At 45.3% G+C, this 25,171-nt stretch overlaps 1 protein-coding gene across 1 annotated transcript in view; it reads left to right on the top strand.

Moving 5' to 3' along the window:
* The first annotated feature begins 225 nt into the window (after positions 1-225).
* Positions 226-25,171, top strand: part of BCAS4 (breast carcinoma amplified sequence 4) — a 38,376-nt gene continuing 13,430 nt past the window's right edge. Inside the window, exons 1-4 of the mRNA XM_075347847.1 lie at positions 226-1,290; positions 3,889-3,960; positions 5,689-5,790; positions 7,254-7,388. Of these exons, the coding sequence (XP_075203962.1) occupies positions 328-1,290; positions 3,889-3,960; positions 5,689-5,790; positions 7,254-7,388 (1,272 nt within the window). The 5' untranslated portion in view covers positions 226-327. The remainder of the gene's footprint in view (positions 1,291-3,888; positions 3,961-5,688; positions 5,791-7,253; positions 7,389-25,171) is intronic.

Raw genomic sequence — 25,171 nt, 5'->3', positions numbered from 1 at the left:
CAGGATGTTGGTTTATTAGGACAACAGTCAGGGGTGCAGGATGTGGGGGGATTAGAGCAGCAGTCAGGGGTGCAGGATGTGGGGAAATTAGTGCAACAATCAGGGGTGCAGGATGTGGGGAAATTAGTGCAACAATCTGGGGTGCAGGATATGGGTAAATTATGGCAGCAGTCAGGGGTGCAGGATGTGGGGGGATTAAAGAAGCAATCTGGGGTGCATGATGGGGGATTAGAGAAGCAATCTGGGGTGCAGGATGTGGGGGCATTAGTGCAGCAGTCAGGGGTGCAGGATGTGGGGAAATTAGTGCAACAATCAGGGGTGCAGGATATGGGTACATTATGGCAGCAGTCAGGGGTGCAGGATGTGGGGGGATTACAGCAGCAGTCAGGGATGCAGGATATAGAGAGATTAGAGCAGCAATCTGGGGTGCAGGATGTTGGGGGATTACTGCAGCAGTCAGGGGTGCAGGATGTTGGGGGATTAGCTCAGCAGCCAGGGGTGCAGGATGTGGGGGGATTGGTGCAGCAGTCGGGGGTGCAGGATGTGGGGGGATTAGTGCAGCAGTCAGGGGTGCAGAATATAGGGAGATTAGAGCAGCAATCTGAGGTGCAGGATGTCGTGGGATTACTGCAGCACTCAGGGGTGCTGGATGTGGGGAGATTAGTGCAGCAATCTGGGGTACAGGATGTGAAGGGATTAGTGCAGCAGTCGGGGGTGCAGGATGTGGGTTTATTACAGCAGCAGTCGGGGGTGCAGGATGTGGGTTTATTAGAGCAGCAGTTAGGGGTGCAAGATGTAGGGAGATTAGAGCAGCAATCTGGGGTGCAAGATGTAGGGAGATTAGAGCAGCAATCTGGGGTGCAGGATGTGGGGGGATTAGAGCAGCAATCTGGGGTGCAGGATGTGGGGGGATTAGAGCAGCAATCTGGGGTGCAGGATGTGGGGGGATTAGAGCAGCAATCTGGGGTGCAGGATGTGGGGGGATTAGTGCAGCAGTCTGGGGTGCAGGATGTGGGGGGATTAGTGCAGCAGTCTGGGGTGCAGGATGTGGGGGGATTAGTGCAGCAGTCTGGGGTGCAGGATGTGGGGGGATTAGTGCAGCAGTCTGGGGTGCAGGATGTGGGGTTATTAGAGCAGCAGGAGGAACCTCATGTGATCAGGGCCCAGAATCCACAGAAAATGGCAGAATTGGCCCCTGAGATGCTGGGAGCCCCCCTCTGTCCAGGGAGCAGACCTGTGACTGACAGCCATCAGTATGCCGTCCTGGTCAATGCTGACACCAGTGCAGAGGTTTGTATCTCTGTACTAGTAGGGTCCCGCAGCTGCTGCAGATCTCTTTGGCTAATATTATAGTTGTCAATTGCTTCTCAGGAGCACTGAGGGTCTGATCTCTACCAGGCCAAAAAAATAATCGGCTAAATATGGGAATTATAGGTTATAATCTTCGTCCTGTTCTGTCTATGCCCATTACCATTACACCGCACATCTATGGTCAGTATACGTGGCCTGTCATGTGGACTGTAGACCTTGTGTCCATCCTGTGGCTTCTCTGTCATGGTGGCTCATGGAATCATTAGACTCATGAATATTCATAGCTGCACAGAAGGCTGACTCATCGGACTGATCATAATGCCGCTGTGTGGCTGGATTTGTCCTGCAATCATCTATAAATCCACTTCTCAGACGTGTTCATTATTTGTTTTTGTGTTTTAAATCCTCACCGTTTTCTAAACCTCTGCTTGCTGTAAGTGAATGGAAGCATACTTAGGTACAAAGCTGCTATCAAGTTGGGGAAAAAATCCTTTCTGATCACAAGCTGAGCTGTACATGGTGAAGAATATGCAAACAGCTCCTCATACCTCAGCTTCTTGGACCATTGAGAGTATGACATGGTGGCCCGAGGATATTAATGTTGGAGGGGTTGTCCAGCTGTCCACTGAGACCCGCACCGATCAGTAGATTGGGAAATCTCCGAAAGGCTGAGTTCAGCGCCTGGCAGCCCCATAGGGAATGAATACGGCGGTGGTCGAGCATCTGCACTGCTGCTCCAGTCTAATTGTGATCAACGTCCCCCATTCGGCTGATCAGTACGGGTCCCAGTGGTTGGACCCCACCAATCAATAATTATCACCTATCTAGTTGATATATTGTTTTCAGTGGACAACCTCTTTAACTGAAGCAAAATTTAAAGGGGTTTTCCATCACTTTACCATTGATGGCCTATCCTTAGGATAGGTCACCATGTCTGATCAGCTGGGTTCCGACACCCTGCACCCCCAATGATCAGCTATTCTCGGTGACGGCGGTGGATCTGCCTCTTCTTCTGTTATCGGCCGCGGCCAGGTACTGCACACCCACCTCCCTTTCAAATCAATAGGAGGTGGATGTGCAGTACCCGGCCGTGGCCGCTCTCAGAAGTCGGAGCAGCTCCAGAACTGAGCATTTCTGGCTGCTGCCACCAGCACCATGAACGGCTGATCCGCGGAGGTGCCGGCTGTCGGACCCCGGCCAATCAAACATTAATGACCTATCTTAAGAAAAGGCCATCAATGTAAAAGTAGTGGACAACCTCTTTAACTTTTTCGAATAGGCAAATTTTTCAAGAAGAATACTCTTCAGAAAACACCAGTGTGTTTCTCAAAGCGGTACTTACTTTGGTAGTTTCTAAGGGCTATATATTTTTTTTTTTTTTGCTAATTATAGGGGTTTTTACCATTTTTCCTGTTGTTATTTAACTCCACTCAACAATGGAGAAAATTCTAACGTTATTTTGAAGCAAAAACTATCATAAAACACCTCAAAAGGACATCAAGGTGACTTCCAGACGTCTTTTTGAGCTTTACCATTGACTTGTATTGGAAGGTATAATGCGTCTTCAGTAGTGATGAGCGAGCATGCTTGTTACTACTCGGTACTCGCACGAGTATCAATGTACTCGGGCTACTCAGCGGGGACCGAGTAATCTCGCGATACTCGTGCTGTACTCGTGGTCTTCATGTTGGCGCTCTTTTTACAGCCATCTCTTATGCAGGGGTTGGCTGGCAGACCGCAATGCCACAGCCCTGTTACTTGTGGAATTGCAGTGATTGGCCGGCCCGCACAGCATGACCGTGCCTTTAGCCTGACACTTCCCCGCTCGGCTACGGCCCCTCCCGCACTCCACTCCGCGTGTATATATATATGCACGCTTACACACACACGCACGTTTTTTTTTTTAATTTACAGTTTTATGGTTTCTACATGCTGCCAGGGGTCATTTCAGAATAATACTCGGGTCTCCCATAGGATAACATTGGGCTCGGTGCTCGGGCCGAGTACACGAGTATTTTGAGATGCTCGGCCCGAGCCTCGAGCTCCCGAGCATTTTAGTACTCGCTCATCACTAGTCTTCAGAGCTGAAAACTCTTTTAACCATGTGGTATCTTTGGGAACCAGAACCGATTTAATAGGCGCTCAAAAGACTGAACATATGAACAGTATGTCTGTCGTTTTTACAGAAAAATGCATATATTCATTGTGTTGAGCGTTTACTGCTGTTTTAGGCATTTTTTTAAGTGGAATCCTCCCAAAAAAGTCGTTTGTACGTACCTATAGGTTTTGAGAGGAGTTATGTTTTAAATGATTATTCCCAATATATTTAATTATCCCGTATCCATAGGATAAAGGACAACTTGCTGATCATTAGGGGTCCATTCGCTGGGACCTCCCACAATCCTAAGATGGGGCTCTAGAACCCAGGGACCAGGATCTGTAGATCCTCGTCACCTTCGCTCCATTTATGTCGCCCTTCAACTATACCTCATGGTTTAAATTTTAGTTTTAGCCCCAAAGTAATGTGACACCCCCATATTTTTGTGTAATTCTGAGATTTTCTTTCAACGGTTTCAGGCCCAGGATTTGGAAATTTCCATAGAAGAGATGCTGATACGACTGGATGAGTTCTGCGCCATGATGGACATGGTAAGGGAGAGGATTCTTGTTTTTCTTTCCTGTTCCCCAGTTGTGGAGCCCCACATCGAGGCTGACCGCATGGAGAAGGCCTAGCGTCCTGTGTCATACAATCCCCGACCAGTAGGTGCTCGGCACACACACTGACCGAGCGGCCATCTTAAAGCTGTTCTCTCTCTCTCTCTGACTTGGCTCATTTGCACCACTAGGTGGCAGAAGTGAGCAGGACTGGGTTAACGCAGAGCATTTCTGGTTGCGCTCCACTTAACCTGTTCATGGCTGGAGGTGCAGCGCAGCTACTTAACCCATTCACGTGCAGCAGTGAATTTCATGTCATACATATCTATACACATAGATATATATACACATGTATATAATTGTCTGTTCTGCAAACATATATAATGTTTTTCTCCTTTCTTATATATGTTATATCAAAAGGTATTTATTTCATGCTGTGACTTTTAGGCTACATTCACACGTTGCGGTTATGTTGCATCTTTCTGCCTTATGAACCATCATTAGGTGGTAGTTGGAGACATGGACCCCATTCATTAGACCCTTTTAATACGTTCTGTTGATAGCATCTCCCACCCTGACTTGCTCTGCGCCATCTATGTTCCCCTATGCTGAATATTCAATTATAGTAATAATAAAACTGTAAAATCAGACAATATATGACCAAGATGTCGGAAACCATCAACATGGAGGCCGTGACCGTCACAAGAAACGAAAGAAAACATGGTATAGCCTGTTGCCCGTAGCAACCAATCAGCCTTAATTCTATAAACTTCTATGGTGAAATAATATCTGGATTCTGATTAGTTGCTATGGCAACAAGATCACTTTTCTTTTTTTTTTTTTTTTTTTTTTTTCTTTCCCCCACCCGACATATTTAAGGCTGAGCCACTATTTTTTACTAGGTAAACCACAAATTGGATTCGTGGGACCATAAATGTAAATACACAATGGACGCCCGTTCATAATTATGTCACATCTCCCCCCGCGAGCCGCACTCTTCCTTCAACCCAATGCTCTTCTTCCCCTTGAAGCAATTAATGAGGTTCTTCGGGATGCGCACGTTCGTTGCGCCGTCCTACGCGATGGAAACGGCGGCTTCAGGCAGGCAGGGATGTGAGACATTAGCTCAGAGTGGCTGCCATTTTGTAGAGTCTCTCTCCAGTGTTCACTCACTCAGGAAATGGAGGACGCTCCACTGGGTGTAATTTCTTGAGTGACCACAAGGGGAGCTCTTCCTCCACTGGCGCTGGTGACCACACCGCTCGCAGGGATAAGTGGCTTCTGACCTGATTTGAGTTTCTGCTTGTAAAATAAAATATACCGGTCCTCTCTGTGCTATAGATCCGTCTCCATGGCGACCGCTCGCCTCCATCTTGTCCTTGTAGCCATTCTCATTACTTTGAGAGCAGCATACAGGGCCTGATTGAGGCGATGCAGAGAAATCGCTTATCCCGGCGGCCAAGTGCAATAAATCGGAGTGCAGTTTGTTCAGGCACTACAAGTTACAGCATGCCTTGTCAAAATATATGCATATTTTGATATTTGAAAGCGATATATAGCTGAGAATGTATACGTGTAATAGTGGGGGGGGGGATGGCGGATATTTTCATATATATTGTATTAACTTAAAGGCATGGTTTGGGGGGGTATTAATATACAATATTTTGGAAGTTTTGGCGACTCCCTGAAAGATGTCATGACATTTTGATTTTCTTCTCATAGATCAGAAGTGAAACGTCCCTCATCCTAGACGACCGGATCCCTGCGATTGAACGGCGTGCGGAGGAAATGAACAAGATCTACCGTCAGGTGGAGAAACTGGAGGTGTGGGGCGTTTTATGCTCAGTGTCTTTTCTAATTAGTGTGTATTTCATGATTATATCGCTGCATGTCTTCCTATACTATGTTGTTATAAATCAATGATGTCCGTGACCGGGGGAGCAGAGCTCTGACAACCTGCCATATATGATATGGACTGATTATCAACAGTAATAGATGAAATAGTTCATACTGTACATGGATCACACTTTCAGGACCGGCTGCGGATCTCCTCACCCAAACTCGGCAACCATTTGTGACACTTTTCAGGTCTGGGAGACCCACGGCCGGAAATCGTGGTCTGTACATGGACCGTTGAAATTGAGCGTATGAAGCCGGTCTTGATCTATTACATGTCTGATTACATTTATTTAGTATTCAGATATGTCAGTTACCTCAACAGGGCTCCTCTGACAACCTATCAGATATGACAGAGATTGGTTGTCAGCAGTAATCAATGAATATCTGTTGCTGTAATATACTGTGTGGATTTGATCACAATGTAATTATATCATTTTTATATTATATTCAGTGGTGTCAGTAATGCGATGGGGTGGTGACAACTTCTCAGACAAGATTTAAATGTTGCTGGTTGTCAGCAATAATAAAAGAATACGGTGTGTGGATCCCATATCTGATCCCATATCTGATCACAATGTAATTATATAGTTTCATAGTTTTTAAGGTTGAAGGTAGACTTGTAGTGTTATTCCCATCTCCAAGATCATGTCCCAATATGTAGTAGGTGTAGTAGTAATAATAATAATAATATTAGCAAATGCCTCCAATTAGAAATGTAGTATAGTTCTCCTGATTCACTATGTCGCTTACCTCATGTGCAGGGCATTGGAGGAGCTTAGGTATCCATGGTTATGACCACCAGCAATTAACTGTCACTATATGCATGGTCCTAACCATGGATACTTAAGGTCCTGCAATGCCCTGCACATGAGGTAAGCGACATAGTAAATCAGAAGAACTATATATACTACATTTCTAATTGGAGGGATTTGCTATCATTATTATTATTATTATTATTATTATTATTATTATTATTATTATTATACCTATTGGGACAGCATCTTGGAGATGAGAATAACCCTTTAAGTCCATCAAGTTCAACCTATAGCCTAACATGTTGATCCAAAGGAGGGCAAAAACCCCATGGGCAGATACTAAGCTCCATAATGGGGGAAAAATTCCTTCCCAAATCCACATACAGCAATCAGATCAGTTCCCAATCACAGAATCTAGTGCACATAACCAGTAATATTATATTTTTCAAGAAAGGCGTACAGGCCTCTCAACCATTACAACATTATGTAGCAGAGATTTCCATAGTCTCACTGCTCTTACAGTAAAGAACCTGCGTCTCTTAGATATTATATTTTACCACTGATGGCAGTAACAGGGGCCAAGCCTGTGACAACTTCTACTCCTGACCATGATTGTACTGACCCTTTTTTTAGGCATTTGTGAAGATGGTCGGACATCACGTATCTTACCTGGAGGAGGAGCTGATCCGAGCGGAGAGGGATCACACGTCCTTCCCTCACACTGTCAAAAAGATGTTGGCTGGAGATTATCTACCAACGTTCCTGCAGGTAAGATTTCCCTTGTAGATATTTTGGAGAGGTGTTTATAAACGAGAGTAAAGGTACCGTCACACTAAGCAACTTACCAGCGATCCCAACAACGATAGGGATCGCTGGTAAGTTGCTAGGAGGTTGCTGGTGAGCTGTCACACTGCGACGCTCCAGCGATCCCACCAGCAACCTGACCTGGCAGGGATCGCTGGAGCGTGGCTACACGAGTTGCTGGTGAGCTCACCAGTGACCAGCCCCCAGCGCCGCGTGGAAGATGCTGCGCTTGGTAACTAAGGTAAATATCGGTAACCAACCCGATATTTACCTTGGTTACCACTGCACGGAGCTACACGTGCAGAGAACAGGGAGCAGCGCACACTGAGCGCTGGCTCCCTGCTCTCCTAGTACAGCACACATCGGGTTAATTACCCGATGTGTGCTGCAGCTAAATGTGCACAGAGCAGGGAGCAGCGCACAATGCTTAGCGCTGGCTCCCTGCTCTCCTACTTACAGGACACACCGGGTTAATTACCCGATGTGTGCTGCAGCAACATGTGCACAGAGCAGGGATCAGCGCACACTGCTTAGCGCTGGCTCCTTGCTCTCCTACTTACAGCACACATGGGGTTAATTACCCGATGTGTGCTGCAGCTACATGTGCACAGAGCAGGGAGCAGCGCACAATGTTTAGCGCTGGCTCCCTGCTCTCCTAGTACAGCACACATCGGGTTAATTACCTGATGTGTCCTGCAGCTACATGTGCACAGAGCAGGGAGCAGCGCACACTGCTTAGCGCTGGCTCCTTGCTCTCCTAGCTGCAGGACACATCAGGTTAATTAACCCGATGTGTGCTGCAGCTAGCTACATGTGCACAGAGCAGGAGCCGGCAGCACAGGCAGTGAGAGAGGCTGGTATCGAAGGTAAATATCGGGTAACCAAGGACAGGGCTTCTTGGTTACCCGATGTTTACATTGGTTACCAGCCTCCGCAGAAGCCGGCTCCTGCTGCCTGCACATTTAGTTGTTGCTGTCTCGCTGTCACACACAGCGATCTGTGCTTCACAGCGGGACAGCAACAACTAAAAAATGGCCCAGGACATTCAGCAACAACCAACGACCTCACAGCAGGGGCCAGGTTGTTGCTGGATGTCACACACAGCAACATCGCTAGCAACGTCACAAAAGTTGTTCGTTACCAGCGATGTTGCTAGCGATGTTGCTTAGTGTGACGGGGCCTTTAGTGACCTATGACTTTACGGAATGGTTTTGATTAGATAAGGTGCATTTACTGAAAGATTATCGTGACCAAGTTTCCTTAAGAGCGCTTGTTTCTAAACTTTCAGGGTAAACAAGTTGCCGATCACTCTGTGCAAAATGTGCTCATTCATCGAGTGAAATGGTCTTTTGTGCAGTATAAAAGATCATAGTTTTCGCCAGCACATTGACCTATGTAAACAGGACCTGTGCTGCCGAGAACAGTGGCAGCCTATGTACACGGAGCCATCAATTGCAGATCGTTCACTGCACATCATTTCCTGCAGTCTGCCTGATTAAGGCTTAGGGGTACTTTGCACGCTGCGACATCGCTAGCCGATTCACCCATGCACTTGCACAGCGATTTTTTTTCACACATCATTGTTCTCTTTCTCTATTCACTTTTATATATTCTTGTATTACACTTCACATAGTACATACCAAGTACATACTATGCATGGACGTAGTTTCATATGTCTACACACAGATGATATTGTTGACACCTCATACACATATCTTCTCATACACATATCTTCTCATACACATATCTTCTCATGTACTTCTACTCACCTTATACTTCACTGTTTCAATTTATCACATCAGGTTTCACGTTTCTATGCATGTATTATTTTTATTTTGGGGTTGATACATATTTCTGTGTTCACATTATGTCTGCTTGTATATATGTTTATGTATGCATGTATTGTATTTATATGTATGTGTCTCATTGGATATATATGTTTGTGCATACTGGAACACATGTATGTATGTGTATCTTTTAAGTATACATGCCTTTTTATAAAAATAAGGTTTTTCTATAAAACACGGATTATACATAATTAATATGCACATGCACCTTATCCATTGCGCGGACCAGTTTCTGAATATATTTTCTTGGGAAATAAGCATTGTTTATGTTATACTCTATGTTCTGATTTACCCGGGTCTAGTGCGCATGCGCGGTCTCCGGGCAACTCTCACGCTGTGGGCGTATCTATATCGTCTGGGCTCCGTGCTCGCCCCTCTGACGCCGCTGCCTCACGTGACTGTTCGTCACGTGTGGCGGTGACTCATAGTGGAGCGACTTCGGTTGCTGGGTGACGATGACGCGCTTCCGCCGCTTGAGAGTTGCGCCGATCTGCACCGCGCATGCGCCGTTTCCTTGACCGGGATTGCGATTGGTTAGTCCTATATATAAATACATCTACCCTGCCGGTATGTCGCCACGCCCCCCTCCCTGACGAAGGCTGACGCTGAAACGCGCGTCGGATGGGACTTGGCGCCATTACCTGCTGTGAGTATGTGTGCTTATTGATCTATAACTGTTTACCACTGATATGATGCCTTTTGTACTTTGTTGATCTGGGATTGTGCCTGGGTATATCCTTTGTGTCTGCCTGGCGTCCCATATACTACCTTATAAGGCTATTCTATGGTTCTTTTTTACTGCACGCTTGTTTGCTCCCAGCTGTTTTGGTATGCCTATCATGTGTATCCTCTCTGCTATTATACTCCACTTGTTCATTTTAACCCATTTTTGACAAATAAAGTAATTTTTTATATGAAATCTTGTTATCTGATCTTCTTGTGAATTGGTTGCCTGCATCGCTAGCCGATTGTAGCGATGCCGAGTACGATAGTCCCCGTCGCAGATGCGATCTCTTGTGATAGCTGCCGTAGTGAACATTATCGCTACGGCAGCTTCACACGCACTTACCTGCCCTGCGACGTCGCTCTGGCCGGCGACCCGCCTTCTTCTTAAGGGGGCGGGTCGTGCGGTGTCACAGCGACGTCACACGGCAGGCGGCCAATATAAGCGGAGGGGCGGAGATGAGTGGGACGTAAACATCCCGCCCACCTCCTTCCTTCCTCATTGCAGGCGGGACGCAGGTAAGGAGATGTTCCTCGCTCCTGCGGCTTCATACACAGCGATGTGTGCTGCCGCAGGAACGAGGAACAACATCGTACCTGTCGCTGCAGTGAAATTATGGAAATGACCGACACTACACAGATCACCGATTTTCAACGCTTTTGCGTCGTTTATCGGTGCTTCTAGGCTTTACACGTTTCGACGTCGTTACCGGCGCCGGATGTGCATCACTTTCGATTTGACCCTGACGAGATCGCAGTAGCGATGTCGCAACGTGCAAAGTACCCCTTAGGTCACATATCCTGTAATCTTCCGTTACATCAGATCCATGTCCGTTGTCACCGCCTCAGAACGCCGGGCTTGGGATCAGTGCGCATGGATCAGAAGTCCGAACACTTTCGGTTAAGCGCACTAGACCTCTTTAAAGCCGAGACGCGTATACCCGACTTCATAGTGCTCATGACCGGAAGTGCGATGACTTCTGATCATGCGCACTGCTCGGCGTTCGGACGTAGTGTCAACGGGCACAGGTACGCTCGTCACCGTTGATGACGCTAATCATCAGTGGTGACACTAGGCAGTGGACATTGATTGACATGTTAGCACGCTCCTGTGGATGTGCTAAGAGGGAGAAATAAGCGCAGGAACTAATGCTCTTGCGACTAGTCGCTGGCTTCATTAGCATATCATAAAGGATCATTAGAAATACTTTTTCTAAAAATCCCTTTATCTATGCTACTAGATGCAGGGATTAGTAATATGCACCTAGAACTGCTCATGGCTCTTGGTGCATATTGCACCTGACAGTTCCCCTTTAATTAAGCGTTAATTGACTATACGCAAGTCATTCAGTGCCCATTTACTTGACGGTTTACACCTGGTGACAAACCGTGATGGGGACAGACTTCTAACTTAGGGGAGAGGACAATCATATTATCGGCAGCACATCTCTCAATTTCTTGGGGCAATATGCTGCCAATAATAATGCTATTTTTCTGCAATTATTGCTTGTCAGGTCATCACTGGCATGTCTAAACTGGCAGATAAAATTGTTCCAAAAAATACATGCTCGCCGATTATCTACCGGTGTAACTGCACCAAAACTCAAAGATACCTAGCTCACTTTATAGGGTTAAAAAATGAAAATGTGACAAATAAATAATCAATTGTAACTTAATTTTGACATCAGTTCGACAGAAAGGATCTAACTTCTCCTGCTTCTTGGGGTTTAATAGAAATTAATATAGTATAGAGATATTAATAATATAGTATCTACTATAGTAGATACTATTAATATAGTATAGAGAAGAGCAGATGTTTCAAGTCCTGTATTTCCCATTGTACGAGCGCAAATTCTTCTGTCGTAGATGTACAGTCTAATAAATGGATAACAAACACCCAGTGTTTTCAGCTTCTCCGGACCGCAGAGAATATATACATGTTGCTTAGATGCATGGCGTCACTGAGGTGAATGGAGCAAGAGCCATTATACAGGACCCATCTGCACATTCTCAGGCTGTTAGGCCCTAATGCACTCTGGAAATGCAGATAATTAGTGGTGTTATAATGTATCCGTGCTTGAAAAAATGCATCAATGTAGAATCTAGGTTGGATACATTTTACCATCCCTCAGCTGTTAAAAGTAGTGGCCCTGTACAGGTTTTCTAAATATGTGGTGTTTACATTCATTGACTGCAAGCAAAGATCTTGAAAAGGGTAAGAAAATAAACTGCAATTTTTGTATTCTTGAAATGTTAACAATGTTTTGTAATTTTTTTTGCTCATGTAATCCTTCCCCTCTTCCTTATTTTTTCCCTCTCTATAAGAATGTTTCTTCATATATCCCCTCTCCTTCTTTCCCTCTCTATAATAGCATTTTTTCATATAGCCCCCTCTCCTTATTCTTTCCCTCTCTATAATAATTCTTCATATAGCCCCTCTCCTTATTCTTTCCCTCTCTATAATAATTCTTCATATAGCCCCTCTCCTTATTCTTTCCCTCTCTATAGTAACGTCTCTTCATATAGCCCCTCTCCTTATTCTTTCCCTCTCTATAGTAACGTCTCTTCATATAGCCCCTCTCCTTATTCTTTCCCTCTCTATAATAACGTTTCTTCATATAGCCCCTCTCCTTATTCTTTCCCTCTCTATAATAACGTTTCTTCATATAGCCCCTCTCCTTATTCTTTCCCTCTCTATAATAATTCTTCATATAGCCCCTCTCCTTATTCTTTCCCTCTCTATAATAATTCTTCATATAGCCCCTCTCCTTATTCTTTCCCTCTCTATAATAACGTTTCTTCATATATACCCTCTCCTTATTCTTTCCCTCCCTATAAAAACTTATTCATATACCTTAATGTGGTTATTAACATGTTTTTAGCATTTTTGAAACAAAAATGGTAAAAAAATCATGCAATAAGACAGATTCATCAAGCAGTTTTCGCCTGAATTCTAGCATAAAACTGTTTGAAATATCTCAAAATTGTACGTTTTGGGTTTTTTTTTTTGTTTTTTTTTTTTCCCCTTTCTTTCTTTCTTATATTTTTCGCTGTCCCCGCCAACTTGTTGAAGTGGTTGGAGCTTTGGCGGGGCGTGGAAAAGCACACCCACTAAATTCGTCAGAATATTGAGGTGTCCATACATATCTTGCGGTGGCATTGGCGCATCTAACTCCAGAACTTCTTTCATTAAGACTGGTCTGCAGAACTCAAGTCTTAATTAATTGGGCCTAAGTCTCCAAAGCTGCAGAACTAGTCGGTATACAATGATTAAACCCCATTTACTTAAGACTGAACTGGTGGGATGTGGTCAACCTTCTTGGCATATGCGGCGTAATGACCTTTGTCTGGAAAATAACTGGTTAACAGGTATTTGGATATTATTGGTCATCCACTAAGCTTTCAATGTCTTGAGAGAGGTCCCCGACACTCCCAGGGGCCTAAAGCATGCCATCAAGTATAAAAGGTGCGATACTGATCCTGTAATAAAACCCACCATCATCCTCATATTTTACACTCTTGTGTCAGACAAAAATATTGACGAATAGGAATAAAAATATTCCTGGTCCACGGGCCTTGTGCCATGTTACGATGTGATTAGAACCACATGGCGGACTCTTGACCACTGCAGGATAAGGTTCACCAATACATTTCACTGACTGCTCCCCTCCTCCTCCATACAGAAGTATTTGGCCAGACCCTGGCAAAAAGACACAAGTCTGATGGTTTCCTTCCCTGACCACTTCTAAAATATACTGGATCTGACTCCTGGCTGCCATATTTCCTTCTCTACTAACTCCATCACTGGACTGTGTAGATCCAGTGTTGGTCGCCTTGTTCTCCTAATCCTAGTACAGATACAAATCACCCATCATGTTGTAGTGACGACAAGATGTAGGATATCACTCTGCCGCCTCTGGTGTCATCTGCGCTGATTCTCAGTTTACTGTTTTGTGCTAAAATTAGGATTCTGTATTTTTATTTAATATCATCTGGTATTTTGCCATTCCAGATCTGTAACCGCACACAGACGACACGTGACGCCTCCTTTGTTGTGTCTTCAGTGCCATCTGTGCCCTCCTCTAGGGCCTGTTGTTTCCCTGGGGCATGTTCATGGGATTTTGGGATATTTTTTTTCTGTCCTGTAGGATTTTAACAAACATTTTTTCTTTTGTGCCAATCCTTCCACCACTTGCATATGACAGCAGGGAGTGAGCACTTCCTCGGGGATATACAAGACACAAGTCCATGTAGTGCAGGAGCAGTACCTCATAGCCCCATGGTTGACTACAGATAGCCCCACTGTTAAGGCCCAGTCACACACAACGACTTACCAGCGATCCCGAAAACGATGCAACCTGATAGGGATCGCAGGTAAGTCGCTGGGAGGTCGCAGGTGAGATGTCACACAGTCAGATCTTACCAGCGATGCAGGAACAATACAGGTCACAGTAGTGACCTGTATAACGATCTGAGCAGTCACTGTGACCCTGTCACACAGTGTCAAACACAGCGATGTGTCCTGCCCAGCAGGACATCACCTTTGAAGAAAATGGCCTCGACCATTCTGCAACGACTAGAGATCTCACAGCAGGGGCCTGATCGCTGGTAGGTGTCACACATAACAAGATCGCTAACGGGATCGCTACTGCGTCACAGAAACCGTGACTCAGCTGCGATCTCGCTAGCGATCTCTTTATGTGTGACGGTACCTTTAGGCTTGTAGCACGGAGATCTCTTTAAGACAGTGGTATCAACCTAACCTGCCTGTTCTAGAGTTTGTGGGCACCCTGGCCTGCCTATTCTAGGGTCTACGCTCACCCTGGTCTGCCTGTTCTAGGGTCTACGCTCACCCTGGTCTGCCTGTTCTAGGGTCTGTGCTCATTCTGGCCCTGCCTGTTCTAGGGTCTGTGCTCACCATGGTCTGCCTGTTCTAGGGTCTGTGCTCATTCTGGCCCTGCCTGTTCTAGGGTTTGCGCTCATTCTGGCCCTGCCTGTTCTAGGGTCTGCGCTCATTCTGGCCCTGCCTGTTCTAGGGTCTGCGCTCATTCTGGCCCTGCCTGTTCTAGGGTCTGCGCTCACCCTGGTCTGCCTGTTCTAGGGTCTGTGCTCATTCTGGCCCTGCCTGTTCTAGGGTCTGTGCTCACCATGGTCTGCCTGTTCTAGGGTCTGCGCTCATTCTGGCCCTGCCTGTTCTAGGGTCTGCGCTCATTCTGGCCCTGCCTGTTCTAGGGTCTGCGCTCATTCTGGCCCTGCCTGTTCTAGGGTCTGCGCTCATTCTGGCCCTGCCTGTTCAAGGGTCTGTGCTCACCCTGGTCTGCCTGTTCTAGGGTCTGCGCTCACCCTGGTCTGCCTGTTCTAGTGTCTGCGCTCACCCTGATCTGCCTGTTCTAGGGTCTGCGCTCACCCTGGTCTGCCTGTTCTAGGGTCTGCGTCCATCCTGGCCTGCCTGTTCTAGTGTTTGCGCTCACACTGGCCTGCCTGTTCTAGGGTTTGCGCTCACACTGGCCTGCCTGTTCTAGGGTTTGCGCTCACCCTGGACTGCCTGTTCTAGGGTCTTCACTCACCCTGGTCTGCCTGTTCTAGGGTCTTCGCTCATCCTGGTCTGCCTGTTCTAGGGTCTTCGCTCATCCTGGTCTGCCTGTTCTAGGGTCTTCGCTCATCCTGGTCTGCCTGTTCTAGGGTCTTCGCTCATCCTGGTCTGCCTGTTCTAGGGTCTTCGCTCATCCTGGTCTGCCTGTTCTAGGGTCTTCGCTCATCCTGGCCTGCCTTTTCAAGGGTCTGCGCTCACTCTGGCCTGCCTGTTCTAGGGTTTGCGCTCACCCTGGTCGCCTGTTCTAGGGTTTGCGCTCACCCTGGTCTGCTGTTCTAGGGTCTGCATTCACCCTGGTCTGCCTGTTCTAGGGTCTGTGCTCACCCTGGCTTGTCCTTTCTAGGATCTGTGCTCACCTGGGAAGCTGACATGTGGTCTACCTGAGCGTAACCAACAGGAATAAAGGAACACCAACCAACCACAGCCCGATTGGTAACGTGCAACACAAATGCCTCTCCAGACAGTATTTTGGCCTTTGCTTTCCTCCTTGGGGTGGCCACCGTGAGTCATACAGTACATTTTTTTTCCTTTGTTGGTGATGTAACCAGCAGACAATAGAGCCGGTGACGCCTCACAGGGTGTCTTCATGTTTTGTGTTCCCACCCACATAGCAGGGTGATCTGCGGTCAGGCAGCTGTTTGCTCTGTGAGGAGTGTCAGGCTAGTGACTGTTCTGCTAACACTGTAGGAAAAAAATGTGATGTCACAGTTGTAATCCACCAATCATCTTAAGAGTATCTGTCATTTTAATATATTTTTTCATAAATCAATAGTACACCTGAAAAATAGAAACTTTCCAATATGTTTTATTACAGAAATCTGCTTTTTTCTCCTCCTGAACTAATCTTTCATTCTCAAAATTCCCAATTCACAGGTAAAATCTGTCTTCACATATTTCCCCATTACTCAGATAAGAGATGACAGTTGGTGCTCATAAAGTTCTACGGAGAGCTATCCTTCCATGACGACGTGCAGTGGAATGTCTGTCGTCCTCTAGCTCCTCCCCTTCCATAGAATTGTAAAAGCACCAACTGTCATCTCTCTCCGTGATGGGAAAATCCTGCTTTATTGAATACAGATTTTACCTATGAATTTAGAATGATCAGTCCTGGTGGAGAAAGAAGTAAATTGCTCTGATAAGTTATATTACAAAGTTGCTTATGTTCACATGTACTATTGATTTCTGAATCAAAATGGCGGTTATGCCTTAATATTGCGTAGATCGCTCTCACGCTGAAGGAAAAGCGCTGACTCCTCAAAACATGGACGCTACAAGATTTCTGAAGGTATCCTGTATCTTAGATCAAGGTATAAGCGGCAGATCCTCTAAGCCCTTGTGTTGTGACTTGTGGCCTTAATGGATCGGACTTGTTTTTCCAGCACATCCCACAAATGATAATGTTTAGGTAGGTAGTACACGTCAATATAACATCCACATGAATGCAAAGAGCCAAGGTTTCCCAGCAGAACATTGTCCAGAGCATCACACTGCCTCTGTTGATTTGACCAGGCCAAGGTTTTATTACTCCCTGTTGCACTTCTGATGGTCACAGGCCAGATGTAGGTGCTTTCAGTGATGGATAGTGGTCAGCATGGGCACAAGGACCAGTGTATGGTTACATATTCTCATACACGGCATCAATGAGCCTTGGGTGCCCATGACTGTATGACAGGTTCAGAGGTTTTCCTTCCTTGGACCAGTAATGCTATGTATTCGCCAACAGTATTGGCTTGGCCCAGAGCCCTGGCCTCTTCAAGGACGTCCATAGCGGCAAACCTTCCAACTGCCAAGCTGTCCCTGAGTATGGGAGAAACCAGTGCTGAATGGCTCCCAGCTCCCCCAACATCTGAACAGTGAGTTTTCCCCAAAACCGTCTTGATTTCAACAATATCTGCCTCCTATGGAGGCAGATACAATTGAATACAATGGTGGAGGATGGCACTAAAGGCTCCTTCCTCCGACATTCAGCCTGTGCGTCTGACATCGGACTCGGCAGGCGCAAGGACTCATTGGATCGTGCCTACCAAGCCTCAGACCACACGCCACAGACACTGAAGCACTGTGACAAAATTTTATATATCATCAGACTCTAATTACGCCACTGGCTATATATATATATATATATATATATATATATATATATATATATATATATATATTTCTTTCAACACAGCGGTGATGTTATAGCCAGTGGCATAATTAGAGTCTGATGGACCATGTTGCAGAATTTGGACCTTGGGTCCCCCCCCACTTGTTGGTCAGAAGTATGGGCCACTGTGGTGCTCTACATCCTATAAAGTAGTGGAAGGATTGGAGTAGTAGTCTCCACTGCTGCTGATTGAAGAAATCCAAGATAATATGCAGGATGTGATAAGCAACTCCTTATTTCACACCTATCACATCTTCTGGTACCATCTCACTAAACGACGTACCAGAGATTCCGACCACGATACGACCTAGTCAGGATCGCTGGTGCGTCGCTACATGGTCACTGGTGAGCTGTCAATCAGGCAGATCTCACCAGCGACCAGCGACTTGTGTAATGATGCTGCGCTTGGTAACCAGGGTAAATATCGGGTAACTAAACAAAGCGCTTTGCTTAGTTACTCGATATTTACCCTGGTTACCAGCGTACGCTGCTTACACAGAGTCGATGCTCGTTGGTCTCCCGCTATCAAACACGCTGATGTGTGCTTCACAGCGGGAGAGCAACGAGCAAAAAATTAACCAGAACAGTGTGTAACGAGCAGCGATCTCACAGCAGGGGTCAGGTCGCTGCTTAGTGTCACGCATAGCGAGATCCCTGATGAGGTCACTGGTACGTCACAAAACCTGTGACTCAGCAGCGATCTCGCTAGCGATCTCGCTATGTGAGAAGTACCCCTTACAGATTTCCGCTGGATAAGACCCTATTGTATTTTTTTTTCTTTATCTAAATCCTATAAAGACATACTGTTGGCTTCCCTCCCCTTCATTATGTAGTAATGTCCCCATCCTGGGCCCTTTCCAGGTATATATGTCCCCCATACAGATATATATGTCATTCCATTCTTCCATCCTGGTATATATGTCCCCCATCTTGATATATGTACAGTGGAACCTTGGTTAACGAGAATAATCCGTTCTGGGACTGTGCTTGTTAACCAAGTTACTCGTTCAGCAAAGCAAGATTTCCCATAGGAATCATTGCAATGCAGACAATTCATACCACAACTTGTTAAATGTCCCATCCTGGTCCCCTATTGTGTCATTCCACACACGTACAAACACACAAGCACGCACGCACGCACATATTATGCTCACCCTACCTTCCGTTCCATCGCCGGCCTCCTGGGTCTTGTAGTTCGCCGTGAGGACGTCGCGATGTACCGGCGGACTACAAGAACCATGAGGCCGGCGGTGGAACGGAAGGTAAGGTGAGCATAATACTATGTGTGTGCGTGCATGTGTGTTTGTGCGTGCTTGTGTGTGTTTGTGTGGACTGCAAGTGCGGGTCAGAGCGCGGTGGATGTACGGAACCGGAAGTGTGTGCGGTGAGTATTTTGCTCGTACAGCAAAGCTTTCTCATAAACAAAGTTACAAATTTACAGAAAGCTTTGCTTGTTAAGCGAAATTCTCGTTAAGTGGGTTACTCGGTAAGCGAGGTTCCACTGTGTGTGTTTTTCCTCTTCCTGGTATATATGTCCCCACCCTAGGACTTTTCCTGGTATATAAGTACCCCATCCTGGCCCTTTCCTGGTATGTGTCCCCATCCTGGGTGCCTAACGTATAAAAAAAAAAAAACACTCAAGGTGGCGCAGAGTCCTCTTCTGTAGCGGCAAAGGGACATCACTGCCATGTGACTCCAGTGCCAGGCATGCAGAAGTCAACTGGTGAACCTTGCCTGGCTGCATTTATTGCGGCATAGGGAAGGTTCTCTGCATCTTGGACACACATGTAGCCTGAAAGTCAAAACTTCAAAACATTGTTACCCTTTTGCTTGTGTATAACGTGTAGTTGCAGTGTAATTATGTCATCGTCAGAGTATATAACTTCTATTTGGAAGAGCAGTGATGTCACAGCCAGGAGTCGCTCTGGAAATGTCTGCTCACAATATATTTAGATATTAAGAATTTCAATTGAAACTATTTGATGACTAAACGACGACGTGGAGGAAGGAATTTTATTATGCACTTCACACTTCCTGTTCTACAGTCGCATTAAAAACTAGATCTGCGTCTTATAAGGTTTCCTGTATCTACACAGAGCTGTGGTACAATATGGATTGGATGTTGTGGCTCAGCTTTGATACAGGCCTCAGCAGGATAGTATTACACATGGTAGGCTTGGCAGGCAGTATCACGCATGATCAGCTTAGATACAGCAGCAGCTCAGCAGCATAGTCCCTGGAGATTATATTGTTCATTGCTCTTGTACTTGTCCATCTCCATTGTGCTCCCATCCTGCCCCTCCATCCCCCTTCATCTTGGTGCCTCTCAGGTGGTCTCTCTTCACGGGTTCTGACTAGTGTCTAGTTTCAGTGCAGCCCCCTCCCCCTCCGTTTTCCGATGTGAGCAGGGCACGTTTTTCCCCCCAGGCTCCAGAGCCGCAGTCTGGCGATTGCTGTGTGATTTCACATCCTCCCTGAGCAGCAGATGTATGAATACATTGGACGAGACATTCGCCATGTTGTAGACACGATATTGAAGTATTTGCAGACTGGGATTGTGGTTAACCCTTTAGTTTCTGCACAGGGCTTCTAGCAAGTTCCACCTTTCCCCATCATATCCAGGACACTGATGTTGTTATATCTGGGAACAAGCCACGTTTGGTCTTGTGAAGGGCACACGTATGCCGTCACCTCACACTCGTCATCAGAGCTGCGCATTGTAACGAGCCCCTATGTGTCCTTCACATGAGCAAGGGCAGATTCAGTGCCATCCACTGACAGCAAGCAGAGATCTTAAAGTGTGGGGATTAATATTTTGATCATTCTATTAGCATCAGGGAATACAGTCCATGTCTCTTCATACATAAAGATGTACAGAGCTATAGATATCTGTAGTGTTACATAGGACTGCGAGTAACATTGGCTCCATTATCTGTACTCAGAGAGTTAGCACCGTGTTATTTGTCATGTTACATAGGGCTGCAGGGCCCATCTACTACATTATCTGTACTCAGAGTTAGCATAGTGTTATTTGTGGTGTTACATAGGACTGTGGGTAATATTGGCTCCATTATGTGTACTCGCAGAGTTAGCACAGTGTTATTTGTGGTGTTACATAGGACTGCGGGTAATATTAGTTCCATTATGTGTACTCGCAGAGTTAGCATAGTGTTATTTGTGGTGTTACATAGGACTGCGGGTAATATTGGCTCCATTATGTGTACTCGCGGAGTTAGCACAGTGTTATTTGTGGTGTTACATAGGACTGCGGGTAATATTGGCTCCATTATGTGTACTCGCGGAGTTAGCACAGTGTTATTTGTGGCGTTACATAGGACTGCGGGTAATATTGGCTCCATTATGTGTACTCGCGGAGTTAGCACAGTGTTATTTGTGGTGTTACACAGGGGACATCTACTTCATTATCTCTACTGAGTGAGAGAGTACGGTGTTATTTGTGGTGTTACATAGGACTGCAGGTGTTATCTACTACACTTGTACACTGTACATCTGTACTCCAAGAGTTATCTGTGGTGTTACATAGGACTGCGGGTAACATCAGCTCTATTATCTGTACTCAGAGAGTTACCATGGTGCCATTTGTGGTATTCCAAAATGATGGGTTTGATATATGGACCTAATTTAATAAAACTGCCTAAAACAAAAATCTGTATCTGTTGCCCATTACAACCAATCAGGGTTGAAAGCTATGCTGTGATTGGCTGTTATGAATAACACACACAGTTTTACCATTATTGCAAGGAATGCATGGCCTTCTTGTATGGTGAGAGATTATTAAAAAAAACCCCAAAAAAACATCTCGTCGGAGATCTCATTTATATGTATAAATACATGTGTGGTCAATATAAAGGACTGGCACATGACTTATTCCTTCCAAAGACAATACTAAGGACCAGGGGGCACTCACTGCGGGTGGAAGAAAGGCGATTCCGGCAGCTAAATAGGAAAGGGTTCTTTACAGTTAGAGCAGTCAGACTGTGGAATGCCCTACCACAAGAGGTAGTAATGGCTGATACTATAACAGCTTTTACAAAAGGGCTGGATGATTTCCTCACTACACACAACATTGTTGGTTATAAATGACTTAGGGACAAAATGTAGAACTGGTGGAGGAAGGTTGAACTAGATGGACCTAGGTCTTTTTACATGCTATGTAATGATGTAATTAGCCAGTTCTGATAAATCTGCCGGATTGTTCCTTTTTCTCTGCAGGAATATGACCGCGCTCTGTTAGCCATAGTGCACTGGTGATAGTAGATCATGTGTAATCCCAGGCCTCGGCTTGGTTGGCTGCTCCTACCCTTGATGCTGCCATGTCTCTTCTTGTCACCTGTGCATGCTGTGTCATGTCAGTCTGTTGCTATGGAAACATGTAGCCTTCTTCCTGCTGACTTCAGGCCTGCGTCCCAGATTTGTGTTCACAGGCCGAAGCCTGGGGCTGCCAAATAACAGGGGACTCAGAGACCCTCATTAGAAAAAAACAAAGGACGGCAGAATGGGGAAAGTTACCCATGTGGGTTCTGTAGATAGAAAGCAAGGGTCCAACGAGAGGACATTTCTTACATGACTGTCTTGAATCTTACAAGATTTAGGACTATCTTACATAGCCCTTTCTATATTTTATGGCCTTGCACTATACAGTTGCTTGAGGATGGATGGGCACTGGCTTTGGGTCACACGGCAGATGATGGGGCTGTTCCCAGCTGTCAGTCTTCCGTCGTGTTACATTGTAGAGGGCGAGCGGTGCGCCCTGCAAACTCCGAGCAGGAAGGGGAGACCGCATAATGCGGAGGGCTGCTGCAGATGATGTGACCTTGGATAACAAATAAGAAAGCTGTTCGCAATGCCAAGGAACAGGATGCTCATCCAGACATACAGTGGCATGCAAAAGTTTGGGCACCCCTGGTCAATATTACTGTTCCTATGAACAGTTAAGCAAGTTGAAGATTATATGATCTCTAAAAGGCATGTATGTGAAAGATGACACTTTTTTCTTTTTTTAGGTAAAAAAATAATTTATATTCATATTTTTAAATTAACAAAAAAGGAAAAGGGACTGATGTAAAAGTTTGGGCACCCTGAATGGTTAGTACCTAGTAGCACCCCCAAGTATCACAGCTAGTAATCGCTTTGTAGCCATCCAAGAGTCTTTCAATTGTTTTGATCATCCTTTCTTCCTTGGAGACGTCTTCCAGTTCTGTGAGATTCGTGGCTTGTCTTGCATGCACTGTTCTTTTGTGGTCTAGCCACAGATTTTTAATAATGATCAGATCAGAAGACCGTGAGGGCCATTGTAAAACCTTCAGCTTGCGCCTATTGTGGATTTTGACAGGTGTTTAGCATCATTATCCATTTGTAGAAGCCATCCTCTTTTCAACTTCAGCTTTTTTACAGATGGTGTTATGTTTGCATCAAGAATCCGTTCTTCCCTCTGCCCGTGAAATGTTCCCCGTGCCATTGGCTGCAACACAACCCCAGAACATGATTGATCCACCCCCATGCTTAATGGTTGGCAAGATTTTGTTTACGGAAATTCTGTGCCCTTTTTCTCCACACATACCTTTCATCATTGTTGCAGAAGAGTTCTATTTTAACCTCATTGGTCCACAGGACTTGTTTCCAAAATGCATCAGGCTTGTTTAGTTTTTCTTTTGCATACATTTGACGCTCAATTTCATGGTGAGAACTGAGAAGTTTTTTTCTTATGACTTTTTCATGAAGGCCATATTTGTTCTGGTGTCTCTGAACAGTAGAACAATATACCGCAACGCCAGAGTCAGCTAAATATTCCTGAAGGTCTTTTGCAGTCAGGCAGGGGTTCTGATTTCCCTCTCTACGAGCAGCTCTCACAGAAATTTTGCTTGGTCTTCCAGACCTTATCTTGATCTCCACTGTTCCTGTTAACTGCATATCTTAATTACATTTCAAACAGAGAAAATGTAAAAGTTGAAAATATTTATTTTTGGCCTAAAATACAAAAGAATCATGTAATCTTTTAACTTTATGAGAGATCATTTCATCTTCAACTTGCTTAACTATTCACAATAACAGTAATTTTGACCAGGGGTGCCCAAACTATTGCATACCACTATAACAACAGGTGCTCACAACACCCAAGTGCACGGATGACTGTATGGAAACGGCCTTATTACGTCATAGCAATGACATCACAGCTGCTTAATTCAGACTACAGTCTAGACCGGTTACAATTGTAACTCCAGCAACTGTGAAAAGTATCTGATCTGTACTGGTGTCTGAACAAAGCAAATGAACAAAAGCAAAATCTAAATAAAATGAATGTTTCTTCATAAACGCATCCCTTTTTTCTAGGTATACCTGTACTTGCACACAATTTGTGAAAAAGCTCAGCACAAAAGTTGTTCCAAACATCTTGAAGAACTAACCCCAGATCTTCTCAGGATGTAAACTTGTGCAAATTCTTCTCTCTTCATGTAATCCCAGACAGACTGGATGATGCGGAGATCTGGGCTCTGTGCAACCGGGCCATCACGTCCAGGATTCCTTATTATATACACTGAAGATCGTTCTTGATCACATTGGCTGTATCTTTGGGGTTATTGTGCTGCTGTAGAATAAATTTGGACGACAATTAAACGCATCCCTGATGGCATTACATGATGGATAAGTATCTGCCTGTATTTCTCAGCATTGAGGAGATGATGAATACTGACAAATTACTAAAATTAATCTTGACCAAATTCCCAGCTCCATTTGCTGAAATGCGCCCCACACTTGCAAGGAGTCTCCACCTTGCTTCACTGTTCCTTCAGATATTTGTTGTACCGCTCTACAGGCCTCTGATGAACAAACTGCCTTTTATTATAGCCAGATATTTCATATTTTGACTCATCCATCCAGAGTACTTTCTGCCATTTTCTGCTCCCCAGTTTCTATGTTTTTGTGGATAGTTAGACGCTAGGCCTGGTTTCCGTCTACTGTAGAAGGTATGTTCATTTTGGCTGCAATTCCTCCATGAAGACCACTTCTCCATACAGTAGTTGGGTGTATCTAGGTCCCAGTGGTTGCTGCTAGTTCTGAGCTGATGCCACTGCTGGACATCTTTCGATTTTGAAGAGTATTAAGCATGATGTGTCTTTCATCTGCTGCACTGTTTTCTTGGCTGACCACTGCATTTGCAGCCCTTAATTTCTTGGTCTCCTCGAAGGTGAGAAATACCAGCAGATACTTATCCATCATGCAATGCCATCAGGAAGGCATCTAATTGTCTCCAAATTTATTCTGCAGCAGTACAAAAACTCCAAACATACAGCCAATGTCATTACAGCCTCTTTCAGACATCTGTGCGTCTTTTACCCGTTATTTTAATGGATTAAAGATGTACCCACTAAAGTCTGTGGTACTATTAGTAAGTCCATATTTTGGTGGATCCTGT

This window comes from Anomaloglossus baeobatrachus, chromosome 5, assembly GCF_048569485.1.
Source record: "Anomaloglossus baeobatrachus isolate aAnoBae1 chromosome 5, aAnoBae1.hap1, whole genome shotgun sequence".
NCBI lineage: Eukaryota > Metazoa > Chordata > Amphibia > Anura > Aromobatidae > Anomaloglossus > Anomaloglossus baeobatrachus.
Note: the sequence above shows the minus strand (reverse complement) of the source record. Positions and strands in the feature narration are given on the sequence as shown.